This window comes from Megascapheus bottae, chromosome 27 (assembly GCF_031878675.1).
Source record: "Megascapheus bottae isolate mThoBot1 chromosome 27, mThoBot2.hap1, whole genome shotgun sequence".
In the NCBI taxonomy this organism is placed as follows: domain Eukaryota; kingdom Metazoa; phylum Chordata; class Mammalia; order Rodentia; family Geomyidae; genus Megascapheus; species Megascapheus bottae.
The window spans coordinates 5,285,038-5,309,798 of record NC_143535.1 but is presented as its reverse complement, the minus strand read 5'-3'; the positions used below and the strand labels follow the sequence as shown (position 1 = coordinate 5,309,798).

Sequence of the window (24,761 nt, the reverse complement as noted above, 5' to 3'; positions counted from 1 at the left end):
TGTCCAAAGGCTGGATTTCTCTTTGTTGCTAAGGCCCATCTTGAAGCCTTAGGCCATCCTCCTCCCTCAGCTTACTGGATTGCTGGACATTCTGGCACATGCCATTATGTTTGGCTTAAACATAAGTAATAGTAGTAGTAGTAGCAGTAATAATAATAGTAATAGCTATAGTAATAATAACTATTATTAATAGTGTTAATATTAACTTACTGTTATTATTACTACTACTATTATTTTGGTACCTTTATCGGGGCTTGAACTGAGGGACTGGGCAATTTCCCTGTGCTGCTTTTGCTCAAGGCTAGTGTCCTACCACTTGAGCCATAGCTCTACTTCTGGTTTTTTGGTGGTAGTTTATAGAGGTAAGAGTCTTAAGAATTTCCCTGCTCTGGCTGGCTTTGAACCATGATCCTTAGAGCTCAAGCTCCTGAGTAGCTAGGATTGCAGGCGGGAGCCACCAGTGCCCAGCTAATTTTTTTTTTTTTTTTGCCAGTCCTGGGCTTGGGCTCAGGGCCTGAGCACTGTCCTTGGACTTTCTCAAGGCTAGAGCTCTACCACTTGAGCCTCAGCACCACTTCTGGCTGTTTTTTTCTATGTATGTGATACCGAGGAATCGAACCTGGGTCTTTGTGTATGCGAGGCAAGCACTCTACCACTAGGCCAAACTCCCGGCCCCTGATTTTTTTTTTTAACAGTACTGAGTTTTGAACACAGGACATTGGACTTGTTAGGTTTATGCTGCACTACTTGAGCCACACTTTCAGCCCTGGTGATGATGATAGTGATGATGGTGATGGTGATCGTGATGATGATTATTTTGCCAGTCCTGGAACTTGAACTCAAGGTTTGGGCACTGTCCTTGAGTTTCTTTTGCCCAAGCCTAGCACTCTACTACTTGACTCACAGCCTCATTTCTGGCCTTTTCTGTTTATGTGATACTGAGGAATTGAACCTAGGACTTTATGCATACTAGGCAGGCACTCTACCACTAAGCCATAGTCCCAATCCTCCTAGTTATTTTTCTTTTCTTTTTCTTTTTGCTAGTCCTGGGCTTGAGCTCAGGGCCTGAGCATTGTCCTTGGACTTTCTCGAGGCTAGAGCTCTACCACTTGAGCCTCAGCACCACTTCCGGCTTTTTTCTATGTATGTGGTATCGAGGGATCGAACACGGGTCTTCGTGCATGCTAGGCAAGCACTCTACCACTATGCCAAACTCCTAGCCCCCTTCCTAGTTATTTTTAAGATAGGATCTTTCCTCTGTTTTTTTTGGGTGCTGATTCTGGGGTTTGAACTCAGGGACTGGGCACTGTCCTTGAGCTTGTGTGCTCAAGGCTAGCATTTTATTACTTAAGCCACAGCTCTACTTTGAGCTTTTTGGTGGTTAATTGGAAGTGAGAGTCTTGTGGACTTTCCTGCTCAGTTTTACTTTAAACCTGGATCCTCTGATCTCAGCTTCCTGAGTATTAGGGTTGCAGGCTAGAGAGCTGCCGTCACCTGGCTTAAGGTAGGATCTTGTGAAGTTTCTGCCCAGTCTGGAACCTTGATCTTTCCACTCTCAGCCTTCCAAGTAGCTAGGGTTACAGGCATGAGCTAGCAGTGCCTGTCTGGCTTAAGGATAAAATTTTAAGCATAATTCTGAGAACCTATAGAACTCCAGACATTATCTGTGTTTAGAACCCTGCATTATTGTCAGTTGGGGGTTTGAACTCAGGACCTGGACACTATTCCTGAGCTTTTTCACCCAAGGCTAGTGTTGTACACTTTGAACCATAGCACCACTTCTGGTTTTTCCCGTGGTTAAATGGAGATGAGAGTCTCCTATAGACTTTTTTTTTGCCTGGGCTGGCTTTGAACCTCTGTCCTCAAATCTCAGCCCCCTGAGTAGATAGGATTACAGGCATGATCCACCAGCACTTGGCCCTCCAAGCCCTCATTTTTTACTATAATTTTTATTGCTTGTAGGTTCTTAGTTATTTTTCATCGAGGTTGTCTATTCCTGCAGGTGTCTATGCTTTTGAATCCACATGAATGTATTATAAATCCACATCAATGTATTAAAAATCACAGGTGATAGTCCCACTCTATCTGAAGTAGTTATTAATATGTTCTGAAATGAAATACTTTGATTTGTATTGAGCATTAGAAATGTGACTTTGCTCTCCATTGAAACCAAATGCCATGGCCTCACTTTCTATTAATTATCTTAAGGAACTAGGTTCTGGAGGAATTTACAGAGCAATACACCTTCTGATTGAAAGTGAAGAGAAGATACTCCCATTTTGATCTACTTCTTACCTGGGGGAGGGGGCGCTGTATTGGTGTCTGTACCAGTCTCTGCCCTTGCCCTGTGGGTAGAGCTTTGCTTGCCCAGAGGCTCAACACACTGCAAAGCCTCTTTCTTTTTTACTTGCTGGGTTTTAATTGTAGGTCTCCTAATTAAGATCTCTTTGTGCCTGCCCACATTCCTCTAGTGTTGGCACAGAACTTCAGCTTCCGTCAAGCCCTTAACTGAAGGCCTTCAAATCAGTCCTTTTGTGACTATCTTGTCTCCATTCTTCCTTTGCCAAGGTGGAGAGCTATCCCAGAATTCAAAAGACTTGGAGAAAGGAGAAGCTTTGGGACATCACTATACTTTAAGGAGGAACTTGTGTGAGGATTACTAGGATGGAACCCTTCTTTGTTTGCCTGTGTTATTTTCAGGGATTAAGAAATGTTAAATTACTAATGAGTCTGGCATGATGCATCAACAATTTGAATCAGATTTTTAACCCTGTAGGCAGTAGGAGGAAAGAAGATGCTAAAGAGTACACTTGTTATGAAGTGCTTTCTTGGATCTTATCTTAGACTGGTTTATGAAGCTTGATGAATAAACCATGTCACTGAGAAAACTAATAATCTTGTGGTATTTGTGGATTGGAGTAGGTTGTTATAAAGCAGATAATCAAATAAATCTATCTATCTATCTATCTATCTATCTATCTATCTATCTATCTATTGTCAGTCAAAGAACTTGAACTCTGGGCCTGGGCACTGTCCCTGAGCTCTTCAGGTCAAGGCTAGTGCTCTGCTGCTTGAGCCACAGCACCATTTCCAGTTTTCTGGTGGTTAAGTAGAGATAAGAGTTTCACAGACTTGGACTGGGAGTATAGCCTAGTGGTAGAGTGCTTGCCTAGGATGCACAAAGCCCTGGGTTCGATTCCCTGGAACCACATACACAGAAAAAACAGAAGTGGTGCTGTGCCTCAAGTGGCAGAGTGCTATCCTTGGACAAAAAGTGTACAAGGACAGTGCCAGGCCCTAAGTTTAAGCCTCAGGACTGGCCAAGGGAAAAAAAAAAAAAAGAGTCTCACAGACTTTTGTGCGTGATCTGGCTATGGACCTCCATCCTCAGATCTCAGAATCCTGAGTAGTTAGGATTATGGGCGTGAGCTACCGGCGCCTGGCTTTAAATGAAATTATTGATCGCTCTTAAGTTGCCTTGGGTTTTGAAACAAGCTGAATGAAAATTAGCTTTATTAATTTTTTTGGCTAGCAAAACAAAACATTTATTCTTGGAGTCTTGGAGTCTTTAACCCTCATTTCCTGAATAGGGAACAGGAAATATCTTTCTTCATTTCCTTCATTTCTCCCTACTCTAAACCTGTTACACTATAATATATCCTTGATAAAACTTTTAAAAAAAGACACTCTATAGACATTAGTATTTCTTTTTTCTTTTCTTTTCTTTTTTTTCTTTTTTTGCCAGTCCTGGGCTTGAGCTCAGGGCCTGAGCACTGTCCTTGGACTTTCTCAAAGCCAGAGCTCTACCACTTGAGCCTCAGCACCACTTCCGGCTTTTTTCTATGTATGTGGTACTGAGGAATTGAACCCAGGTCTTCCTGCATGCTAGGCAAGCACTCTACCACTAGGCCAAACTCCCAATCCAAGACAGTAGTATTTCTTAAGGTCAGGAATTGGCTAAACTTCTAGAATAGTGTCAGAATGAGAATAATTTTTCTGGAAAAAGTGCTTTTTTAGTTTGCATTATATCAGTGCTCACAATACAGTGCATCCTTTCTTAGTTGCTAAAGAAAATGGGAAGTCATTCATTAAGAAAAAGGAATGTTAAATCCTTCACCTAGACTCACATGGTTTCCTTGACCACATCAGTATGAGGTAGGCAGACAAAGGGCTATTTTTTGGCTGTTAGTATTGTCATTTCATTGGTTGTGAAGGCCTGAAAGAAGGAAGTACAGGATCTTTTATGGCATGCATTAAATAAAGCTGGAGGCCTGGGCTCGTATACCTGAGTGGGTGGTTTTATAGCCTCATTCTCTAATTGCTGGCATTTATGACAGTGGATGCTACTGGCCCTGTGGCTGAGGAAGATGATGCTGGAGAGGGAAAAGAGGTCCTTTTGTTGGCCTTTTCATTTTCCTCCTCAATAAGGTCTCTGAGAAAGCCCCGAGGAAAGACACAGACTCTTGGACTAAGAGAATAACTTCCATAAAATGAGTCTTTATGTTTTTTAAAAAGGATGAACTGCTTTTCTTGACCTATCCAAAGAAATCCATACCACCACTGTTAAATATTTCAATGAGCTTTTTACCTTGTCAGGTTACATGGCAGGGGAAGACAGCCATGAGGCTGAGCTCAGCTTCTGTTTGATGTTAAAGATTAAGATATTTCAAAGAATTTTGTTGTGTGATTTGTAGTTGTGTGTGTTTTAAGTCCTCTTGTAGGGTTAGTACCAAGTTTAGGAGGCCAAGCTTGGTTTGACTTTTAGAATTGAATCTTCTAGCCTAATGAGTTTCAGATAAAAAGTTTTAACAAAACCATAAATGTAATAGTTAGTTGGCAGTTTTCTGTACAAGGTATGAAAATTCCCCCTTTCCTTGAAATGAGTAGTTGTTTTTCTGTCTGACTAAGAGGATGAAGGGATTTCCCCAGATATGTTACCTTTAGTTTTTGCTGTTGCACAGCTTCATAAAGGACCAGTAGGTAAGATCTTTCCATTTTATGCCAGGAATTGGAGTGTCTTCCATATATTTTCTGTTTTCTTGCATTTCTGGTTTGGTATTGTGTTGGAATGTTTGAGTACAAATGTGTTGATGTCTTGTAGCAGCAAAGGATGTAAACTTTTCTAACATCTGATTTAAGAGCTCTAAGCCTTGTCCATGCTTTGCTGAAACACTCCCTTCTCGTTCCATTTTCTAGTATCAAAGTAAGTGTGGCTTTTGTCTTGAATTAAGAAAGTATTAGAGAAGAGTGCTGGTAGCTCACTGTTGTCATCCTAGCTGCTCAGGAGGCTCAGACCTAAAGATCAGGGTTTGAAACCAGCGTGGGCAGAAAACTCTATATGAGACTTTTATCTCCAATAAACAACTCAGGAATAGCTAGAAGTGATCCTGTGGCTTAAGTGGTAGAGCACCCAGGGACAGTGCCCAGGCCCAGAGTTCAATCCCTGAGACTGACCAAAAAGAAAGTGTTATGGAACTTGTGATGAGTATCTTTGGAGAAATTATTTTTCATCAGGTACTTATTTATGTTCTGAAAAGTAGGGAGAAGTTAATCATACATCTACAATAATATCTTACTCTTGGGATACATATTTATATATGTCTATATTCAACTATTGTCCACCCATGAGTATTGAATAACTTTTAAATCAGACATAACACTGCCTTTAGATTATTGCCTTTAACTATAAGCAATAAAATCTTATGGATAACATCCTTAAGCATGGTTAAAGAGGAAATCCTTTTGTAATCTCTAGGAGTTTTTACTCATGCATATAGAAATACCTTTACCACTGAGAGAGAGGGAGAATCTCATAATCTAATCTAGAATTCTGTTTGCTAGTATGACACAATAATTAGGCTGCTAAGATTAGACTTGGGATTTACACTACCTAGGTTCAAATCTTAATATAGGTATTTATTAGCTGAATGACCTTACAAATCTTAACTTCTCCATGCCTTAATTTCTTTTGCAAATAAGGGTTGGTCATGCTCTCAATTAGATTATTGTAAGATTTGAGATCATGCACGCAAAGCATCTAGCACATGCAATGCTTTAATTATTATTAGAGCAGAGAAATAGAAAGGAGCTGAATTCTGTAAATTTTTTTCTCCACCAAGAAAATTGGTTTCTGTTACTTTGAGAGATATACGTGTATACGTGTACATTCATAGACCTCTCTCTCTCCTAATAGTGAATCAAGAGAAATAGATATCTTGACATTGGAATGTTATTGATCAAGTCAGGTTTTATCAGTAAATTAGGTGGAACCAAACTGAAGGGTAGCCACCCATCTTGGTAACAGTGGGTACCATTGGGTTCAACTAAAACAATTGAGAGAAAACAAAAAGGGAGAAGAGAGCAAGGCAGTAAATGGGATATTAAGAAATACATGCCCCCTTAAGCTGCATAGTTGCCAGGTCAAAGTCACTACACAGAGTCTAATACAGTACTTTTGGTCTCAGACTAGTCCTAGCTTTTTGTGCCAGTGCTAGGATTTGAACTCATGGCATGGGTACAGACCCTGAGCTTTTTTGCTCAGGACACTCTACCATTTGAGCCATAGGTCCACTCTCAGCTTTTTTAGAGATGAATTGGGATAACAGTCTCAAACCTGGGTTGGCTTCAAACCTCCTGAGTAGCTAGAATTACAGGTGCATGTCACCAGCATGGAGCTGCGGTACCTCTCTATTAAAAAGGGAGAGGTTTGTTAAAACAATATCCTTTAGTTATTCATTTATTTATTTAACAGATTTTTACCTGGAACTTGGGCTTGACTTCAAGGCCTAGACACTGTCCCTTGGCTTTTTCACTCAGTGCTAGTGTTCTACTGCTTGAACCACAGGTCTACTTCTGGCTTTTTGTTGGTTAATTGAGGATAAGTGTGCCTTAGATTTATCTGCTCGGGCAGACTTTGAGCCCTGATCCTCAGATCTCAGCCTCCTTAATAGCTAGGATTACAGGCGTGAATCAGCAGCTCCTGGGTTTTTGTGAGTACTTTTGAATGTACCTGTCTTTCCTCCATGAGTTTATAATGCCCTCAAGATATGAACCATGTGTAAGTCCTTTATTTTTTATATTCACACTAGTGATTGTGACTTGGTTGAACTAAAAACTCAATGTTTGTAAACTTTTAGGAGTACTTTACGGATCCAGGTTCGATTCCTCAGTACCACATACATAGAAAAAGCTGGAAGTGGTGCTGTGGCTCAAGTGGTAGAGCTCTAGCCGTGAGAAAGCCCAAGGACAGCGCTCAGGCCCTGGGCTCAAGCCCAGGACTGGCAAAAATAAATAAAATAATTCTTAGCACTGATCATCCCCTTACTTGAGTATTGTTTTCATTTCTAGGTTCCTCAGCTTAAAAGGAATAAAGAGACCTTGGAGACGATTCTGAGGAGATTCAAAAGATGGTTATATGATTGGAAGTCAGTCATGAGGAAAGGTTGAAGGGTTAAAAGGCAACATATAACTTCAAAAATCATGAATGGATCCATTATTAGTAATGGTAACCAGCTGTTTTCTAGCTCCACTGATAATAAAGTAATAGAAAATAAGTTTTAGCTAAAGTAAGGGTTAGTTGTATGAAGAATTTGTTGCTAAGGACCAGGAGTTTGGCCTAATGGTAGAGTGCTTGCCTAGAATACACAAAGACCCAGGTTCAATTCCTTGGTACCACATACATGTAAAAGCCAGAAGTGATGCTTGCGGCTCAAGTGATGGAGTGCTAGCCCTGAAGAAAAGCCCAAGGACTGTACTCAGGCCCTGAGTTCAAGGCCCAGGACTTGCAAAAAAAAGAGAGAGAAATTTTGTTGGTAATTATAGTTGTCATTATAGTCATGAGAAAGGGTTAGCAAAATACTCTAGAGGTAAACTTCTACAATAGGTACAGAGTAACCTCTGTGAATGGACAAAGGCGACCTTATGACAGACTGGGATTATACTTTAATATTCCCTAAGGCACCCTACAGCCTTATTGGCCTCCCAGGAATTACTTTGAGTTGTCAGTTTATGGCAATAATTAATTTTTAGTAGTAAGCTTCCAAATAAATGCCTTTGTGAAATAATGATTTTTTGTAATGGTTTTATAGGAGAATAAAAAAAAATTTTAAGTGGAGCTAAGAGAGGAATCTTAAAGATAAACCAAACATAATCAAAGATGTGATCTTAATGTCAGAAACAAATAAGTAAGTATAGCTTTTACGCCCATTTTTTTGTTATAAGCTCAAGAGATAGTAGATGGATTACAAATTCTTGCTTCCAGTCTAACATATGTTTGTTTCATGTGAAAGAGTTGGTGTGTGTGTGTGTGCACATGGGTGCTGGTCCTGGAGCTTGTATTTAGGGCTGCATGCTGTTCCTGATTTTTCTTTGCTTAAGATTCCTGCTCTATCTGCTCGACTGAGCCATAGCCCCACTTCCAGCTTTTTTGGTGCTTATCTCTAATTAACTTTCTTGCTCAGGCTGGCTTTGAACCCGCATCCTCAGATCTCAGCCTCCTGAGCTGCCAGTTTCTGGCTGCAAGTGAGTTTATAGAGGCCTCTGACCCTTGGCTGTGGAGGCTATGTTGAGGTTGTATCACTCAGAATGAAACTTTTTTAGATGTGTTGGGTTGCAGAAAGCATTTCCTGTACAGTCAGAATGAAAACTGTGAGTTGGGATTATTCATATAGATCACCAAAAGTCTGGGCAAAGTTAATATTAATATTAGCCAGTTTTTCAACCAACTTAGTTCCAAAAACCTAATTAGATTATTGAAGTGTTAGGACTTTAGGATTTAGTTTTGGAATTGTGTATGAATTGCTGCTTTTATTTTTATTTATTTTGCCAATCAGGCTTGAACTCAGGGCACTGTCCTTGGACACTTTTTGCTCAAGGCTAGTGCTCTGCCACTTTAGCCACAGCTCTACTTCCAACTTTTTCTGTGTATGTGGTACTGAGGAATCAAACCTAGGGCTTTGTGTACACAAGGAGCCACTGGACCACTATGCTACTCTCCTGTCCATGGATCCCTACTTTTGGATGATTCATTATTTAGGTTTATTTAGGGATAGTTTTATGTTGAATATTTTGTGTTCTACATGATAAATGTTGTAAAATGACTGGTTAAAGATAAAACTAAAGCCAGGGGTGGTGGCTCACACCTATAATCCTAGCTACTCAGGAGGCTGAGATCTGAGGATTGCAGATCAAAGCCAGCTTGGGCACTGAAGAACATGAGATTCATCTCCAATTAATCACTAGAAAAACAGGAAGTGGGGCTGTGGCTCCAGAGGGTAGGGCAGTGGCCTTGAGCTGAAGAGCTCAGGGACAGTGCCCAGGCCCAGAGTTCAAGCCCCATGACCAATAATAATAATAATAATAAGTAAAAATGATGGTAAAACTAAATAGTTGCAAGAATTGTCTAAGAGTAATATAATATAGTAAAGGGCAGTTTGACCTCCTGATTGTACAGTTAGAAACTGATAATGGAAATACAGCAAACTCATACTCTAAGCATCACTTTTTATTGTTGGTAATGGGACTTGAACTCAGGGCCTGGATGCTGTTTCTGAGCTCTTTAGCTTAACGCTAGCCATCTGCCACAGTGATACTTCTGGTTTTCTGATGGTTAACTGGAGATGAGTCTCAAGGACTTTCCTGCTGCAGTAATCAGATCTGAGCTTCCTAAGTAGCCAGGAAAACAGGAGTGAGCCACCAGTGCCCAGCTCCCATAACTTTTAATTATTAGCCATACTGATAAAAATTTAGAAAGGAGAATACATTAAACAATTTTATCCTGATTTTTTTTTTTTTGTGGGTCATGGAGCTTGAACTCTGGACCTGGGCGCTTCCCTGAGCTCTTCAGCTCCAGGTTACCACCTACCCCTGGAGCTACAGCCCCACTTCTCATCTTCTAGTGATTAATTGGAGATAAGAGTCTCACGTTCTTTAGTGCCCGGGCTAGCTTTGCACTGTGATCCTCAGATTTCAGCCTCCTGAGTAGTAGGAATTACAGGTGTGAGCCACTGTTCCTGGCTTCTCATGATTTCTTTATCTTGGAGTCTACTGTTGGAGCAATAAATAATTTAATATATTCAGAATGTGTTGGTTTTTTTTTTTCAGAATATTAAGAAAATGATGTCAGGGGACTGGGGTCTGGGGTTCACAATTCAAAGCCAGCGTGCTGAAGAAAGTTTATGATACTTTTATCTCCATTTAACCACCAAGAAGTGGGAAATGGGACTTAAGCTCTATTATGATAGAGGGTTAGCCTTGAGCCAAAAAAAAAAAAAAGCAACAAAAAAAAGGCTCACTGACAGCTCCCAGGCTCTGTGTTCAAGCCCTATGACCAGGGGGGAAAATCCCACTTTCAGTATTTGAATATTAATAAAAAAGGAAGGGTCCTCCGAGTGCAGTGGCTCACATCTGTAATCCTAGCTACTCAGGAAGCTGAGATCTGAGGATCACAATTCAAAGCCAGCTTGGGCACTAAAGACCAAAGACCGTGAGACTCATCTCCATTTAACCACTAGAAAACTGGAAGTTGCACTGTGGATGAAGGGGTAGGGCAGTAGCCTTAAGCTGAAGAGCTCAAGGACAATGCCCAGGCCCAGAGTTCAAGTCCCACAACTGACCCCCCCCCAAAAAAAAAAAAGATCTTCAGTAGACTTGTTGACTTTGTTTTGCTTTGTTCATTCTTATTGTTCTAACTTCACGTTTATTCCTTCATCAGACTTTCTGGAAAGATGGCCCTGTTGACCATTTTTAAATTAATTAACTTGTGTGTGTGTGCGCTGGTTCTGGGGCTTGGACTGAGGGTCTAGATACTTTGGAGCTTTTTTGCTCAAGGTGTTATGCCACATGAGCCACAAGTTCACTTTCAGCTTCTTGGTGGTTCGTTGGAGATAAGTCTTTTTGACTTTACAACTTAGGCTGGCTTTGAACCACAGTGCTCAGTTCTCAGTCTCCTGAGTCTCTAGGCTTTCAGACTTGACCCCAGCACTGGGATCTGTTTACTTTTAGAGGGAAGGAAGTTGTGGCTTTGACAGTGTTACCCCAGTTGCTCTTGGTCATTGAGCAGTCCAGCTCTTGACTTTTGCACCAGGGTGAGAACAATATGCCAGAAGAGAAGTGAAATGTTCTAGTAGGTACTTGTTGATATATCTCACAGAGACGTTAACTGCTTCAAGCTGGTGTTTGAGAGGCCATATCCTCTTAAGATATAAAGATCTCTGAAAATAAAGTTGGTATTTGTTTAATTTTCCAACCTATAAATCTAGTTGTTGTGGTACCCTCCCATGGTTTTGACGACTGGCTTCTGCAGTACCTTGGTTAGGTAGGCTAATTTCTTCTGCTTCCTCAAGCTGTCAGTTCATCCCAGGAAACTGAGGAGTCTGGAACTAGTTCTTTTCTTGATTCTCCACTCCCCGCCCCCTTGAATGATTCTGCTAAGTAGTTTGGGACGGTGAGTGCTAAGACTGAATAACCTACTGTCTGAAATAGTATGTTCAAGTTGCTGTTTTTGTTTTGTGTTGTTTTTAATGACAGCTGAGCTATTTTCTGCCTTCCTCTCTTGTTGAAGTTCACCTGCCTCATTAGCTTGAATGTTTTGAGCATCTCTGCTTCCTGGCCTAGTTAGCATGGAGTGGGCAAGAGGGTGCTACCTCATTTTCAGGTTCTGTGTTTATTGAGTGATAGTTGCTAGTAGAGTTGAATTAAATATTTGAAAACTGGACTTCATTCTTCTACCTTCCATTATTATTGAAGAACAATGTATTATTGTTTAACCCTGTTGACTGGGCAGAGATCATGCAGCTTTAAGTCTCTTCCTCTTTGGTGTGCACTGAGACAACCACTGTTCTTTTTGATATACTAATGACCAGAGGGAACCAGCCATGTCCCTTTCTATATATTCCTGAGGGACAGTGATATCAGCACAGTAACTGTATACATTCTCTGGCCAGTTGAAGTTCAGTAGTACCTTGGCTTAAAAAGTTTGCCTGTGGTATAGACGTAATGTTTTATTACATAGATTAATATGTACCTATGACATACAAACCCTCAGCTTAATTTTAATTATGTTCTAAAATCTAAGTGCCAGTGATTGTATATAGAGATTCCTTTCTTGACTACTTGTTAAACATGACATTTGAAATATGATGTAAAAATCAATGTTAACAAATTCTTTAATTAAAAAAAAAAGTTTGCCTGTGGGACTGAGGCCATGGCTGAAGCCATACAGTCTTGCAGCCCTGAGTTCAGATGCCAGTACCAACCCTCCCCAAAGTTTATTTCTTGTCATTTGCATATGACCATGCTTGAACATACTTCCTCTTATTAATTTAGCAATATTTATAATTGTTATCATAAAGGTGACATACAGAGGAGTTACCATTTCCTAAGTTGGTTATTGAGCACATTTATTTATTTATTTATTTTTTGTCTCTCAGGGAATTTGAACTCGGCCTGGGTACTGTTATGTAAAACAACCAAAGACAATACATGAATGAATGAGGATGGCTGTGTGTGTTTAAACTTTTTTTTTTAATGGACTGTGACATTTGTATTTCAGGTAATTTTTATATGCATGAAATAGTTTTTTCAACTATTTAGAAATTGGGTGGGGGGGAGTGGAAAATGCAAATAACAAAGCTCCATTTTAATCTTAGACCATGGACCAAACAAAAAATAATTTGGCCTGAGCTCTTAGCAGTCCTTGAGAAACTCTTACCTCAGAGAGCTATTTCCCAGTCACTCCACAGCTGACCTCTTGAGCCTTATTGACTTAGTGAGGTTCATTTATTTGGTTCATTTATTTGTTGTGTTTATTTTCTGTTGCTCTACTAAGTTAAAGCCTTATGGGTAGGAGTTTTGTCAGTTCTTCTGCTCCTAAACTGAATTAGTTTTTATTAATCCTTGTTTCTGCTATTCATTTTTGCCCCATTTTTCTTTTCCTCTCATCCCTTCCCTCCCTTACTCTCTTCTTTTATACTGAGTTTGAACTTTAGACCTCAAACTTTTTCAGCAGGTGCTCTACCATTTAAGCCATGCTCCCAGCAAGGTTGCAGTAGCCTCTAGGGCTAGGCCAGAGGAGAGTTGGGAGTCAGGTGCCGCTGAACTTTCCCCGTTACCTCTGTGTGCATGTTGTTAATCCTAAGGCTTGAACTCCAGGTCTGAGTGCTGTTCCTGGACCTGGGATTTTTTGCTCAAGGCTAGTTCTCTACTTCTTGAGCCAGTGCTCTGTTCTGCTTTTTGATGATTAATTGGCGATAGAAGTCTCACTGATTAGTCTGCCTGGGCTGACTTCAGACTACAGTCCTCAGATCTGCAGCTTGTGAGTAGCTAGAATTATAGGTATGAGCCAGTGGCAGCCGGCCCATTTTTGCACTTTCTAATCTCACCTTAGCTCTATACAGTTTGGCTCTTCCTGCCTCTCTCACTGCATTGAAATTGGCTTGAGGAATGTCACAGGTGACTTTCCACGGTAAAAGTTCCAGTCCTCAAACTACCAAAAAGGGGGCCACGAGTGTGGCCTATTGGTAGAGTGCTTGCCTAGAATGTACAAAGACCTGGGTTTAATTCCTTGGTACCATATACACAGAAAAATCCAGAAGCAGTGCCAGAAAAAGCCAAAAGTGGTGTTGTGGCTTAAGTGGCAGAGCGTTAGCCTTGAGCAAAAAGTGCCCAAGGACACTACCCAGTCCCTGAGTTCAAACCCCCAGGAAGCAAAAGACCTACCAAAATGCCTAAAGTAGAGCTGTGGCTCAAGCAGTAGAGTTCTAGCTTCAAGGGGAAAAAGCTCAGTCCTCAAGCCCCGAGTTCAAGTCCCAGGACCAGCACAGGAGAGAGAAGGTGATTGATTGATTTGATCAAGCTAATGAACATATTTTTATTTATTTATTTTTTGGTCAGTCATAGGACTTGAACTCTGGGCGTTGGCACTGCCTCTGAGCTCTTCAGCTCAAGGTTAGTACTCTTCCACTTGAGCCACAGCGCCACTTCTGGTTTTCTGGTGGTTAATTGGAGATAAGAGTCTCATGGATTTCATGCTCAGGCTAGCTTTGAACCACAATCCTCGGGTCTCAGCCTCCTGAATAGCTAGGATTACAGACATGAGCCACCAGCGCCCAGCTAACATACTTTTTTTTTTTTTTTTTGAGAATGTTAAAAGAAAAAAAACAGATAAAAAAAATTTTTTTTAGTCAGTCCTAGACTTGAGCTCAGGGCCTGAGCACTGTCCCTGGAGTTTCTCAAGGCTAGATCTCTTCCACTTGAGCCACAGCACCACTCCTGGCTTTTTTTCTATCTATGTGATGCCAAGGAATTGAACCTGGGTCTTCATGCATGCTAGGCAAACATTCTACCACTAGCCAAACTCCCGGCCCAAGAACAGATTTTTAAAATACACATTATTAGGAACTGGCCATAGTGTAGTGAAGCTTTTCTCTGAAGTTCATCCTTCTAGTTGAACACCAAGTTTGTATCCTGTGATCAGATCTCTCCTTCCCTGAACTCTGCTAACCATCTCTTTTACTCCGCTTATATGATGTGGCCATTTTAGATTCTACACATGAGATCCACAGTATTTATCTTTGTGTGTGACTTTATTTTGCATGCTGTCCTCTAGTTCTATCTATCTGGTTAAGAATGACAGGACTTCCTTTTTTTTCTTTTTCTTTTTGCCAGTACTGGAGCTTGAACTCACTGTCCTTGGGCTTCCTCAAGGCTAGCACTCTACCACTTGAGCCACAGGGCCACTTCCAGCTTTTTCTATGTATGTGGTACCAAGGAATCAATCTTTTTGCATGTTAGGCAAGCATAGTACCATTAAGCCAAGCTCATGCCCCCGTCTTTTTTTTTTTTTTTTTTTTTGGCCAGTTCTGGCGTTTTGAACTCAGATCCTGGGCACCATTGTCCCTGAGCTTCTTTTGCTCAAGGCTAATGTTCTACCACTTGAACCACCCGCTCCACATCTGGTTTTGTTTATATGGTGGCACTGAGGAATTGAACCCCGGGATTTTTGCATACTAGGCAAGCACTCTACCATTGAGCTACATTCCCAGCCCCAACTTCCTCCTTTTTAAAGTGTGTGTAGTATTTGGTTATGTGTATGTACCACGTTTTCCTTATCCAGGATCTGTTGGTGGACACTCAGATTGTTCCTGTCTCCTGCCTATAATGAAACTTTTTACTGAAAAGAAACTGGGAGTGCAAATGTGTCTTCATTGTACCCATTTCACTTCTTTGGTAATATAGGTAGAAGTAGCTATGTTGGATTATATGATATTTCTATAGTTTGCTTTTTTTTAGAAATCTCTTTTCCAAAATGACTGTTTAACACAAAGGCTCATTTCCCTCACATATTCTATTCTATCTTTTTTTTTTTTTTTTTTGGTGCCAGTCCTGGGCTTGAGCTCAGGGCCTGAGCACTGTCCTTGGCCTTTCTCAAGGCTAGAACTCTACCACTTCAGCCACAGCACCACTTCTGGCTTTTTCTATGTATGTGGCACCAAGGAATCGAAGCTGGTAAGCACTCTTATCACTAGGCCAAACTCCCAACCCCTCTATCATTTATTTTTAATTACAGCCACTCTCATAGGGATAAAGTGGTAGTCCTTTGTAGTTTACTTGTTTGATTATATGGAGGGGATGATCCATGTTAAACCCTTATTCTATCACTGAACCACTTTCCCTCCCACGTCTGGTTCCCTTCATTTACCTTCAAGATCAGGTTTAATTCTTTGGAGTTCACTAGTATTATAGTCTAGGATAGTCTAGTATTGTTGCCATCATAGTATCCAGTGCTGTTTTTTTTGTTTTGTTTTGTTTTGTTTTTGTGGGTCATGGGGCTTGAACTCTGGGCCTGGGCACTGTCCCTGAGCTCCTCAGCTCAAGGCTACCACCCTACCCCTTGAGCCACAGCCCCCTTTCTCCTTTTCTAGTTACCTATTGGAGATAAGAGTCTCATGTTCTTTAGTGCTCAGGCTGGCTTTGAACCTTGATCCTCAGATCTCAGCCTCCTGAGTAGCTAGGATGACAAGTGTGAGCCACCACACCCAGCTCCTCCAGTGGTTTTTAAGCAATTAGTATATTATAGTTCTTTTAATTTCATATTACAAATTTCTATCAGGTGCTAGATACTAGGAATACAAAAGGGAACCAGGAGTTGTCCCTGTCTCAAAATATATACCAGAGGGGCCGGGAGTTTGGCCTAGTGGTAGAGTGCCTGCCTAGCATGCACAAAGACCCGGGTTCGATTCCTCGGTACCACATACATAGAAAAAAGCCGGAAGTGGTGCTGAGGCTCAAGTGGTAGAGCTCTAGCCTTGAGAAAGTCCAAGGACAGTGCTCAGTCCCTAAGCTCAAGCCCAGGACTGGCAAAAAAAAAAAAAAAAAAAAAAAATATATATATATATATATATGTATGTATATGTGTGTGTGTGTGTGTGTGTGTGTGTGTGTGTGTCTCCAGAGATGAAGACACACGTAAACACATTGTAAAGTTCTTTTCCTTTAGCCATGCTTCTTGTGTTTTTCTGTAATAACAGTGGTCAGGAGACTGAGGTAGGAAGATCTTGAGTTCCAAGCCAGGCTGGACTGCATAATAAGAACCTGTCTCAAAAAAAAAAAAATCCCTTCTGCTAATTAAGTACTAATGAGCATTTTTTAAATGCAGCATCATTAATATTTTCTGGAGTGTGTAACAGAAGGCACAAAGGTAATTTTGCTAGCAGAAGTGATAGCTAACTGGAATAAATTCCAACAGGAGAGGTGTTATGCTTTTGAACTACAGCTACTAAGATGCACAATGAACCTCCTAGATGTCTCTTCATCTTTAGTTGTTCCGAGTAATTCCTAGTTCTCCTGTGCCTTCTCATCTGATTGAAGCATAGATGATGATACCAACAGCTAGTAGCCTTAAGAAAAGAATTTTAAAGACTTGGGGGCCTGGGGCCAAGAGTATGACCTAGTGGTAGTGGTAGCATGCCTGCCTCGCATGCACGAAACCCTGGGTTTGATTCCTTAGTACCACATACACAGAAAAAGCCGGAAATGGTGCTGTGGCTCAAGTGGTAGAGTACTAGCCTTGAGAAAGCCCAAGGACCTGCTCAGGCCCTGAGCTCAAGCCCAATAGTGGAAAAAAAAAAAAAGTTCGTGGGAGCCTGACTCAAGCAGCCCTGAGTCCAAACCCCATTGTCAAAAAATTTTTTTTTTAATTTTTTAAGCATATATGCATTAGCTGGGTTCCAGTGGGTCACACATGTAACCCTAGTAACTCAGGAGACTGAGATTGGAAGATCGCCGTTTGAAGCCAACCTAGGCAGGAGAGTCTGTAATAATCTCACCTCTCATTAACTGCCAAAAAGCCAAAAGCAGAGCTGTGGTTCAAGTGGTTGATAGAGCCCTAACCTTGAACAAAAAAAGTCCAGAGACAGTGCCCAGGCCTTGAATTAAGTCCCAGGGCCAGCAAAAATCTCTAAAATGAAGACTAAACAACAACAAACAAACAAACAAAACCATATATGCATTAGAAGTTTGTTTGGGACTGGGACTACAACTCAGTACCTGATGCTTTCACTCATTGGCTGGCATTTTACCAAGCCACACTCCTAACCCTTAGAAGTATTCTTGATATTCTTTATTTTTGGTGTTATTTTCAGTTGATTCATTGAAGCCAGTTTTATAATTGGTGGAATTTGAGTTTTCAGCTCTTAAGATGAAAGATTTTGGAGACAAGATGATGCTAAAATACGGCTGGTTTTTGGAGTACATGTGGGTAGCCTCCTGCTTAATCAAGTGTTCTCAAGTGCCAAGGATCCTGCTGACAGCAGAGAAAGGAGGAGGACATGAGCAGGGCCAGCCTAGGCCTGTCCATGGGGCCAGGGCTGCAGTGTGTTGAATGGAGAAATTCATGAAGTGGCTGTGGAGCTTCCACTGTCAGCCAGGGGGGTAAAGGACTCTTAGGCAGGTGATTGCCTTTCCTCTGACTAGAGTAAATTGGGAAGCATTGCAGGACTCACTGAGCGCTATCTATCTCTCTATGGAGGAAGGAACATTGAAGTCTTATCAGCTGAAATTTTATCACTGGTATAAGTAGGAACTGTGTCACACCTAATCACTGCAGATGCTTTTGGTCTCTGATTTCTAACTCTACAGTGATACCTAGTGAAGGATAAAGACAGCATTTGTAAGAAATCTTCTTCCAGTTCATTTACTAGAAAAGGAATGCATGGAAGTTCTGTAACTGGTTACCCTAAAGTAATGGATAAGAGGGGTCATTAATTCTACATGTCTATCATTTTCATAATTAGATTTCACTCGGAAGTGGTAAATAGGTAGTTTAATTTGCTCATAATCTCTAGAAGTGAAATGTTCAGTAGTATTTTATAGTGCTCAACTTAGCAAGGATGATTTTCTATCTTTGAAAGTAACAAATGATTAAACTCCTGGAGGTCCAGTCCCAAGAACAGCACTGTGTTCCTGAAGGACCAGGGTTTTATGGCTCTTTCCCGTACTCTGTCTTGGACTACTGTGCTCATCGTTGAAAGGAAATACATGTGTGAAGAATGGCTGGCTCTGCCCACTTCCCAGGACTTGTTGGGTCAGGTGTAGTGTCCCAAGAGGGGCACTAGATACTTGAGGACTACCTAGATTTAGGATGCTGCTGTGCCAAACATGGACTTGTTTCTTTTTTATGTATAGGTATAGCTATAGTAAAATTTTGATTCCAGGCCAGGCTGAATCCTTTGGAAGGCAGGGCTTTTACCTTGTTCACATTCTCCAGGGACCCATGTGTTTACAAGTGATGGAACCAGAGGAGAATCTTGTTGCTGATGGTGGTGCAGTGTGTGCATCAGATAGAACTATTTTGTTGTTGTTGTTGTTGTGTGTGTGTGTGTGTGTGTGTGTGTGTGTGTTTTAAAACACTCTTGCAGTATTCTTTCCCAGGGCTTTTGAAACTAGGCATTCCTTAGATGTAGGACTCTTCTGGAGAAATAGAAGTTCAGACTTACAGGGTAGAGCTTTTGATTTTGGCCCAACTGTCTACATCTTTTAAACCGTGGGAAATGATTTTTTTTTCAAAAGCATGATTCAGGTGGGCACCAGTGGCTCATGCTGTAACCCCAGCTATTTAGGAGGCTGAGATCTGAAGATCACAGTCTAAAACTAGTCTGGGCAATCAAGTTTGTGAGGCTCTTGTCTCTTATCTTCAGTTTAAAGTAATAATAATAATTGTAAGAAGGAGTGGCAGCAGCATACTTCAAGAAGTCAGTCTATTCAGCAGTGCAGAGGAAGTTCTAAGCCATAAGTATAGTTCTTTTTTTCTTCAGTGTATTCCTGTTCATTTTGCCTTCTTTTTCTTTTTTCTTTCTTTCTTTCTTTCTTTCTTTCTTTCTTTCTTTCTTTCTTTCTTTTTTTTTTTTTTTTTTTTGCCAGTTCTGGGCTTAAGCTCAGGGCCTGAGCACTGTCCTTGGATTTTTCTCAAGGCTAGAACTCTACCACTTGAGCCTCAGCATCACTTCTAGCTTTTTCTAAGTATGTGGTACCAAGGAATTGAACCCGGGTCTTCGTGCATGCTAGGCAAGCACTCTACCACTAGGCCAAACTCCCCGCCCTCATTTTGCCTTCTTTTTCTAATCTTATTCCAACTGAGACTGGAAGAAAACAACTAATGGTTCCTGTTGAGTTTTGTTTTTTTTTTAATACTTGGAAACTTTAAATATTGACAGTTAAATTACTGCTTGACAGCTCTGTGATGCTCTGTTGTTTCTGTTATTTCAGAGCAGATTGCAACTAGGGACTGTATAGGTAGATTTTGTAAAAGTTAGAAATATACAAAGTAACCCTCTAAGGATGCTAATCTTATAAAGATTAGAAATTGTTCAATTGGTTACTTTTCCTGTTGTGAAATGCATAGATTAGAACATTGCTCTATGAAGGTAATGTAGGAAATAAATGATTTGATTAGAAACTTAAATGATCTGAAAAATGGCTAATATATTGCTTTAATCAAATAATTTTTATACTGTAGGTGATTTATTTGATGCCTTTAAACACTTAATAATTTTAAGTTGTAACTAATATGATAGGGAGGTTATTGAATGCCAGTAATACCTAGATGCCAGTAATACCTAGACCTAGTTTTAGATACATGGGCCCTGGGTAACTCCTGAATAACCTTAAACAAATAGATCATTGGCCTCTTTGATGTCTCACCCATAACAGAAATGACAATAAAATCATATCATCTTTGAGGTTTCCAGATGATTTACAAGCTTATTTATTATGTACAGTACTCCAATAAATAAAGGTATCAAGAGAGAAAGTAACTTTTCTAAGATTACAGAGACCAAAAATACTTGAACTGAGACTGGGAAACAGCCTTCTCTCCAACCTGCTCTCCTTACTCCTGCATCTGATTCAGGGTTCTGCCATAGAAGACCCACTCCTACTGCTGTCCTCACTGGCTGCCCCAAACTTACTGCTCCTCTCTCTGCTCTTCTCATAGAATAAAACCATTCTTAGATTATAATAAGAATTGCAACGAGGTGTCATTGGCTCGCTCACACCTGCAATCCTGATAACTCTGAAGGCTGAAATCTGAAGATCATAGTTTAAAGCCAGCCTGGGCAGGCAAATCTATGAGAATGTTATCTCCAGTTAACCAGCAAAAAGCCAAAAAGTGAAGGTGTGGCCAGCCTTGAGCAAAAAAGCTAAGTGAGAACACAAGGCCTTGAGTTCAAGCCCTAGTACACGCACACACACACGCACGCAGGCACGCAGGCACGCACGCATGCACTTGTCTCAGTTGCCTTGTTTTCAAGGACTATCTCCCAGATTCTTAACCTCTCAAAAACATTTACATTTTAAGAATTCAACTTGACAATTTTTCTAAAATGTTATATTCACATTTTACCATATTTGTGATTGAAAAGCCATGCAGCAGATTAGTACCTGACTTTAGCTTTAAATTAACTAAGAACTCTTCAGCAGAAAATATGCCAGCATTGTCCATACTTGAGGTTAGCACCTGAAAGCAAAATTTGGGCTTTAAATGTTGAAACTTAGTTATAACTAAGATGCAGTGAAATACGCTTGCTGTATCTCTAGAAAGAACTTTGTCTGAATAATGAATTTCAGTTAATCTGCCTGCTTTAGTAGAACATCTTTCTGGGGTGCTTATCCAAAAAAGATTAAGTGAGTTTTTCATATTCGCAAAAGTCAGGTTTAAAAGTGAAGAGGTAAGGAGATGTTTTTCCTTTCTGGCTTTTCCAAGTGGACCTGAAAAGATGCTTCTCTGTTAGCTCGTGAAAGTTTCACCCTGTGTGGCCAGTTCCTGGTTCCTTTCACTGCTGTTGCTCACTAGTAAGTCTCATCGCAGGGCATTGGAAATGATGCCACAAAGTGCACGTTATATTGAGATATCCACATCTCAGATACACAGAAGTCACATCTGTGTCAATTCCTGACTTAAGGAACTGACAGTTAATGACACTTTCAGTCTCTGCTAATATTTAATAGGTATATTACATCATTCCCTGTGTATTTTTAGCTTTAAATATTTATTGACAATCATTTGTTTTATTAAGGCTGTGCATTTCTTCCATTGCTCAGATTGGCTTATCTGAATTAAAGTTGTCCTTTAATTGTTTGGGGGCTATATCTATAGTTTAAAATTTAGGACTATTCCTTTGTATTATGTACCAAGGATGAATTTTCATTGTATTATTCAGTTACCACACAGCTCCTGTTTGTGTGGAAGCTGTATGGCTGGGTTCATGTATTTCAGTATGTTATTTTATCACGTCCATTTGGATGATGTATAAGCTAAGTTTCCAAATTCATTTGTCTCCTCTTGGCATTTCTTTGGGATTTTTTCACATTTGCAGCTTTTATCTGATTTTAAAATAATTTTCCTTTGTTGTAGGATGAGCAGTTCTTAGGTTTTGGCTCAGATGAAGAAGTCAGAGTGCGAAGTCCCACAAAGTCTCCTTCAGGTATGGCAAAGAGCACATGGTATGCTTTTAAGTTTTGTTTGTTAGGAGATGGTGGGGGGGCTTTGGAGGGGGAGGGGGTTTGCCCATTTTGGGCATAGGAGATGGCTTCTGAACGAGCTGTCTTTTTGGTATGTTTCTCTGTCAGACCCTGTTTGCTTTAGTATGATTGGTATGTTTCTCTAGATACTTACTACGTGGGCATACAAATGAAGTTTCTATTGAATGATTGGGAAACCTGATATACTTAAAGATAAGACTATCTTCAGATTTATATGTTCTGTGTATTATATGGTGATATTTTATGCCCTTAGGAATAATCTGGCCATTATTTTTTACAGATGAAATTTGGTCTATTGTCAAAGAAGTAGAAAATATTGGTACTGCCTCTTGAAATGCTGTATTAAAATAAAGAAAATAAAAATGATATGGGGTGTTTTATATTTGTTATTGTCCTCAGCATCAAAACAGCTAGAACATCTTGAATTTCCTAATTGAAGATCCTCAGTGAAAATAACATTCAGTGGATCACCTAATTTAGTTCTGTGTAGGAGAGGGCTGGAGACCTTGTGATAGGAAAAAAAAAAAAAAACAGCTCCCATCTTGACACTCTAACTTTTTTTGTGGCTTTGCTTGATTTTATGTGGATAGATAATCTAATTTCAAAAACCTGTTAAATTATGTAGTGATATAGTTCAAACATTCAGGCTGACTGTTTCATTCCCAAATGGTACTGGGATTGCTATTCTAGTTGGGAGAACTGTAATCTCTGAGCATCTGTGTTCTTTAGACAGTGTCAGTGGTCTCTTAAATTGTGATGAAATCCAAGCTCAAATGGTAGATAGAGCATGTGCCTGGCAAGTATGAAGCCCTGAGTTCAAGTTCCAACACAGCCATAAATAAACTAGTAAATCTTAAAGCTTCCTACAGAAAAGGGATTTTAGTGATCTTCTGATCTAAGTCTTCCTATACAGATAACCAAATGTTACCAACAATATATCTTTATAACCATTGTGTAAATTCTTTGGCTAGGGTGTGGATTAGTGAGTTAGTTACTGCTAATGGCAGAGCTGGTTCCCTTTAACTTTTTCTACTTTTTGTTTTTAGCCTTGGTCTTGAGTTCAGTCGGAGCCTGGGTGCTATATCTCTGCCATTTGAGTCATACATAGCTCTCTTTTTGCCTGCCTGCCTGTCTGCCTGCCTGCCTGCCTACCTGCCTGCCTGCCTGCCTCCCTCCCTCCCTCCCTCCCTCCCTCCCTCCCTCCCTCCCTCCCTCCCTCCCTCCCTCCTTCCCTCCCTTCTTTCTTTCTTTCTTTCTTTCTTTCTTTCTTTCTTTCTTTCTTTCTTTCTTTCTTTCTTTCTCTCCTTCCTTCCTTCCTTCCTTCCTTCCTTCCTTCCTTCCTTCCTTCCTTCCTTCCTTCCTTCTTGTTTTTGGTCAGTCATGGGGCTTGAACTCTGGGCCTGGGTGCTGTTCCTGAGCTCTTCAGCTCAAGGCTATTGCTCTGCCATTTGAGCAACAGCACCAAGTGGTGCTGGGCGGTTAGTTGGAGACTTTCGTACCTGGGCTGTCTTTGAGCCGTGATCCTCAGGCATGAGCCACCAGCACCTACTTTACTTCTGACTTTTCTGATGGTTAATTGGAGATAAAAGTCTGGCAGACTTGCCCACCTAGGCCAGCTTTGAACCACAATCCTCAGATCTGAGCTTGCTGAGTAGTTAGGATTAAAAAACATGAGCTACCAGCATCTATTTTACTTTTTCAACTTGTCTCTCAAAAGCTTGTTTTAAAAAGTAGGATAGAAGAGTTTCTCGTAATTGATAAAGCTCTGTGAGAGCTCCACTCAACTCTACCACAATATAAGTCATCTTCCAGTGTTCTTCTAGGCAAGAGCTTTTTTTTTTTTTTTTTTTTTTTTTTAAATTTTCAAATGCCTTTTAGTGTTTATTTGTGTCTCATTTTGTTCTACCAAGGATTAGAGCTTCCCTGGCATTGATAAGGTTCCTTCTCTATTGGATGCAATTTTCTTTCTAGGCAAGAGCTTTTTAACTCACAACTTTTTAAAGACGGTTCCCGCTTGTTTTTCCTTTTTTTCTTCTTGGTTGTCAAGTTTACCTTCAGTGCTTCCTTTTCTCTTTTTGTAAGCCATCTGAATATGCTTCATTATTTAAGAAATGGAATGTAGTTTCTCTGCCGTCTCCTGGCCTGTTACTTTTGTGGTGTTTAGAATATATTGAGAATGGATTTGTAAATCCTAAATGGGTTAAGGGAAGTCTCATAGGTTTATATTTAGAAAGCTCAACAATAAAACCTTTGTTGATTTCTGTTCTGTTAGAAAGGAACTCTGTAGTAAGTGTTCATGGTGGCCGTGATCTCTCTTGGTGCCTGCAAAGCGGGAGGTCAAGTGTTAGAATGTTGTCTGTGAAATAGTGAAAAGTGAGAAAAGAAAAAATACAGCATAGACAGCTCTTAATGACTTCAAATACAGAGGCTTATGAAAGTATTGCAGATAGCCTTGTTTTTGTAAATCTCTTGATACGTAGTAAGTTGATGACTAGCTTGCTATGTAAGTGTGTGTGTGTGTGTGTGTGTGTGTGTGTGTGTGTGTGTGTATGCATCTTGAACTCTGAGCCTGGGCATTGTCCCTCAGCTCTTCAGCTCAAGGCTAACGCCCTACTTCTTGAGTCACAGAGCCACTTCTGGTTTTGGGGTGGTTAATTGGAGATAAGAGTCTCATGGACTTTGGTGCCCGGACTGGCTTTGCACTGTGGTCATCAGATCTCAGCCTC

The 24,761-nt window shown here is 40.5% G+C and overlaps 1 protein-coding gene across 4 annotated transcripts in view; it reads left to right on the top strand.

The window, feature by feature from the left end:
• The window catches only part of Kmt2a (lysine methyltransferase 2A), a 72,775-nt gene that overhangs the window by 5,065 nt on the left and 42,949 nt on the right, over positions 1-24,761 (top strand). For all 4 annotated transcript variants that reach the window (XM_090319400.1, XM_090319398.1, XM_090319399.1 and 1 more), the window contains exon 2: positions 21,908-21,977. In XM_090319400.1, the coding sequence (XP_090175526.1) occupies positions 21,908-21,977 (70 nt within the window). The remainder of the gene's footprint in view (positions 1-21,907; positions 21,978-24,761) is intronic.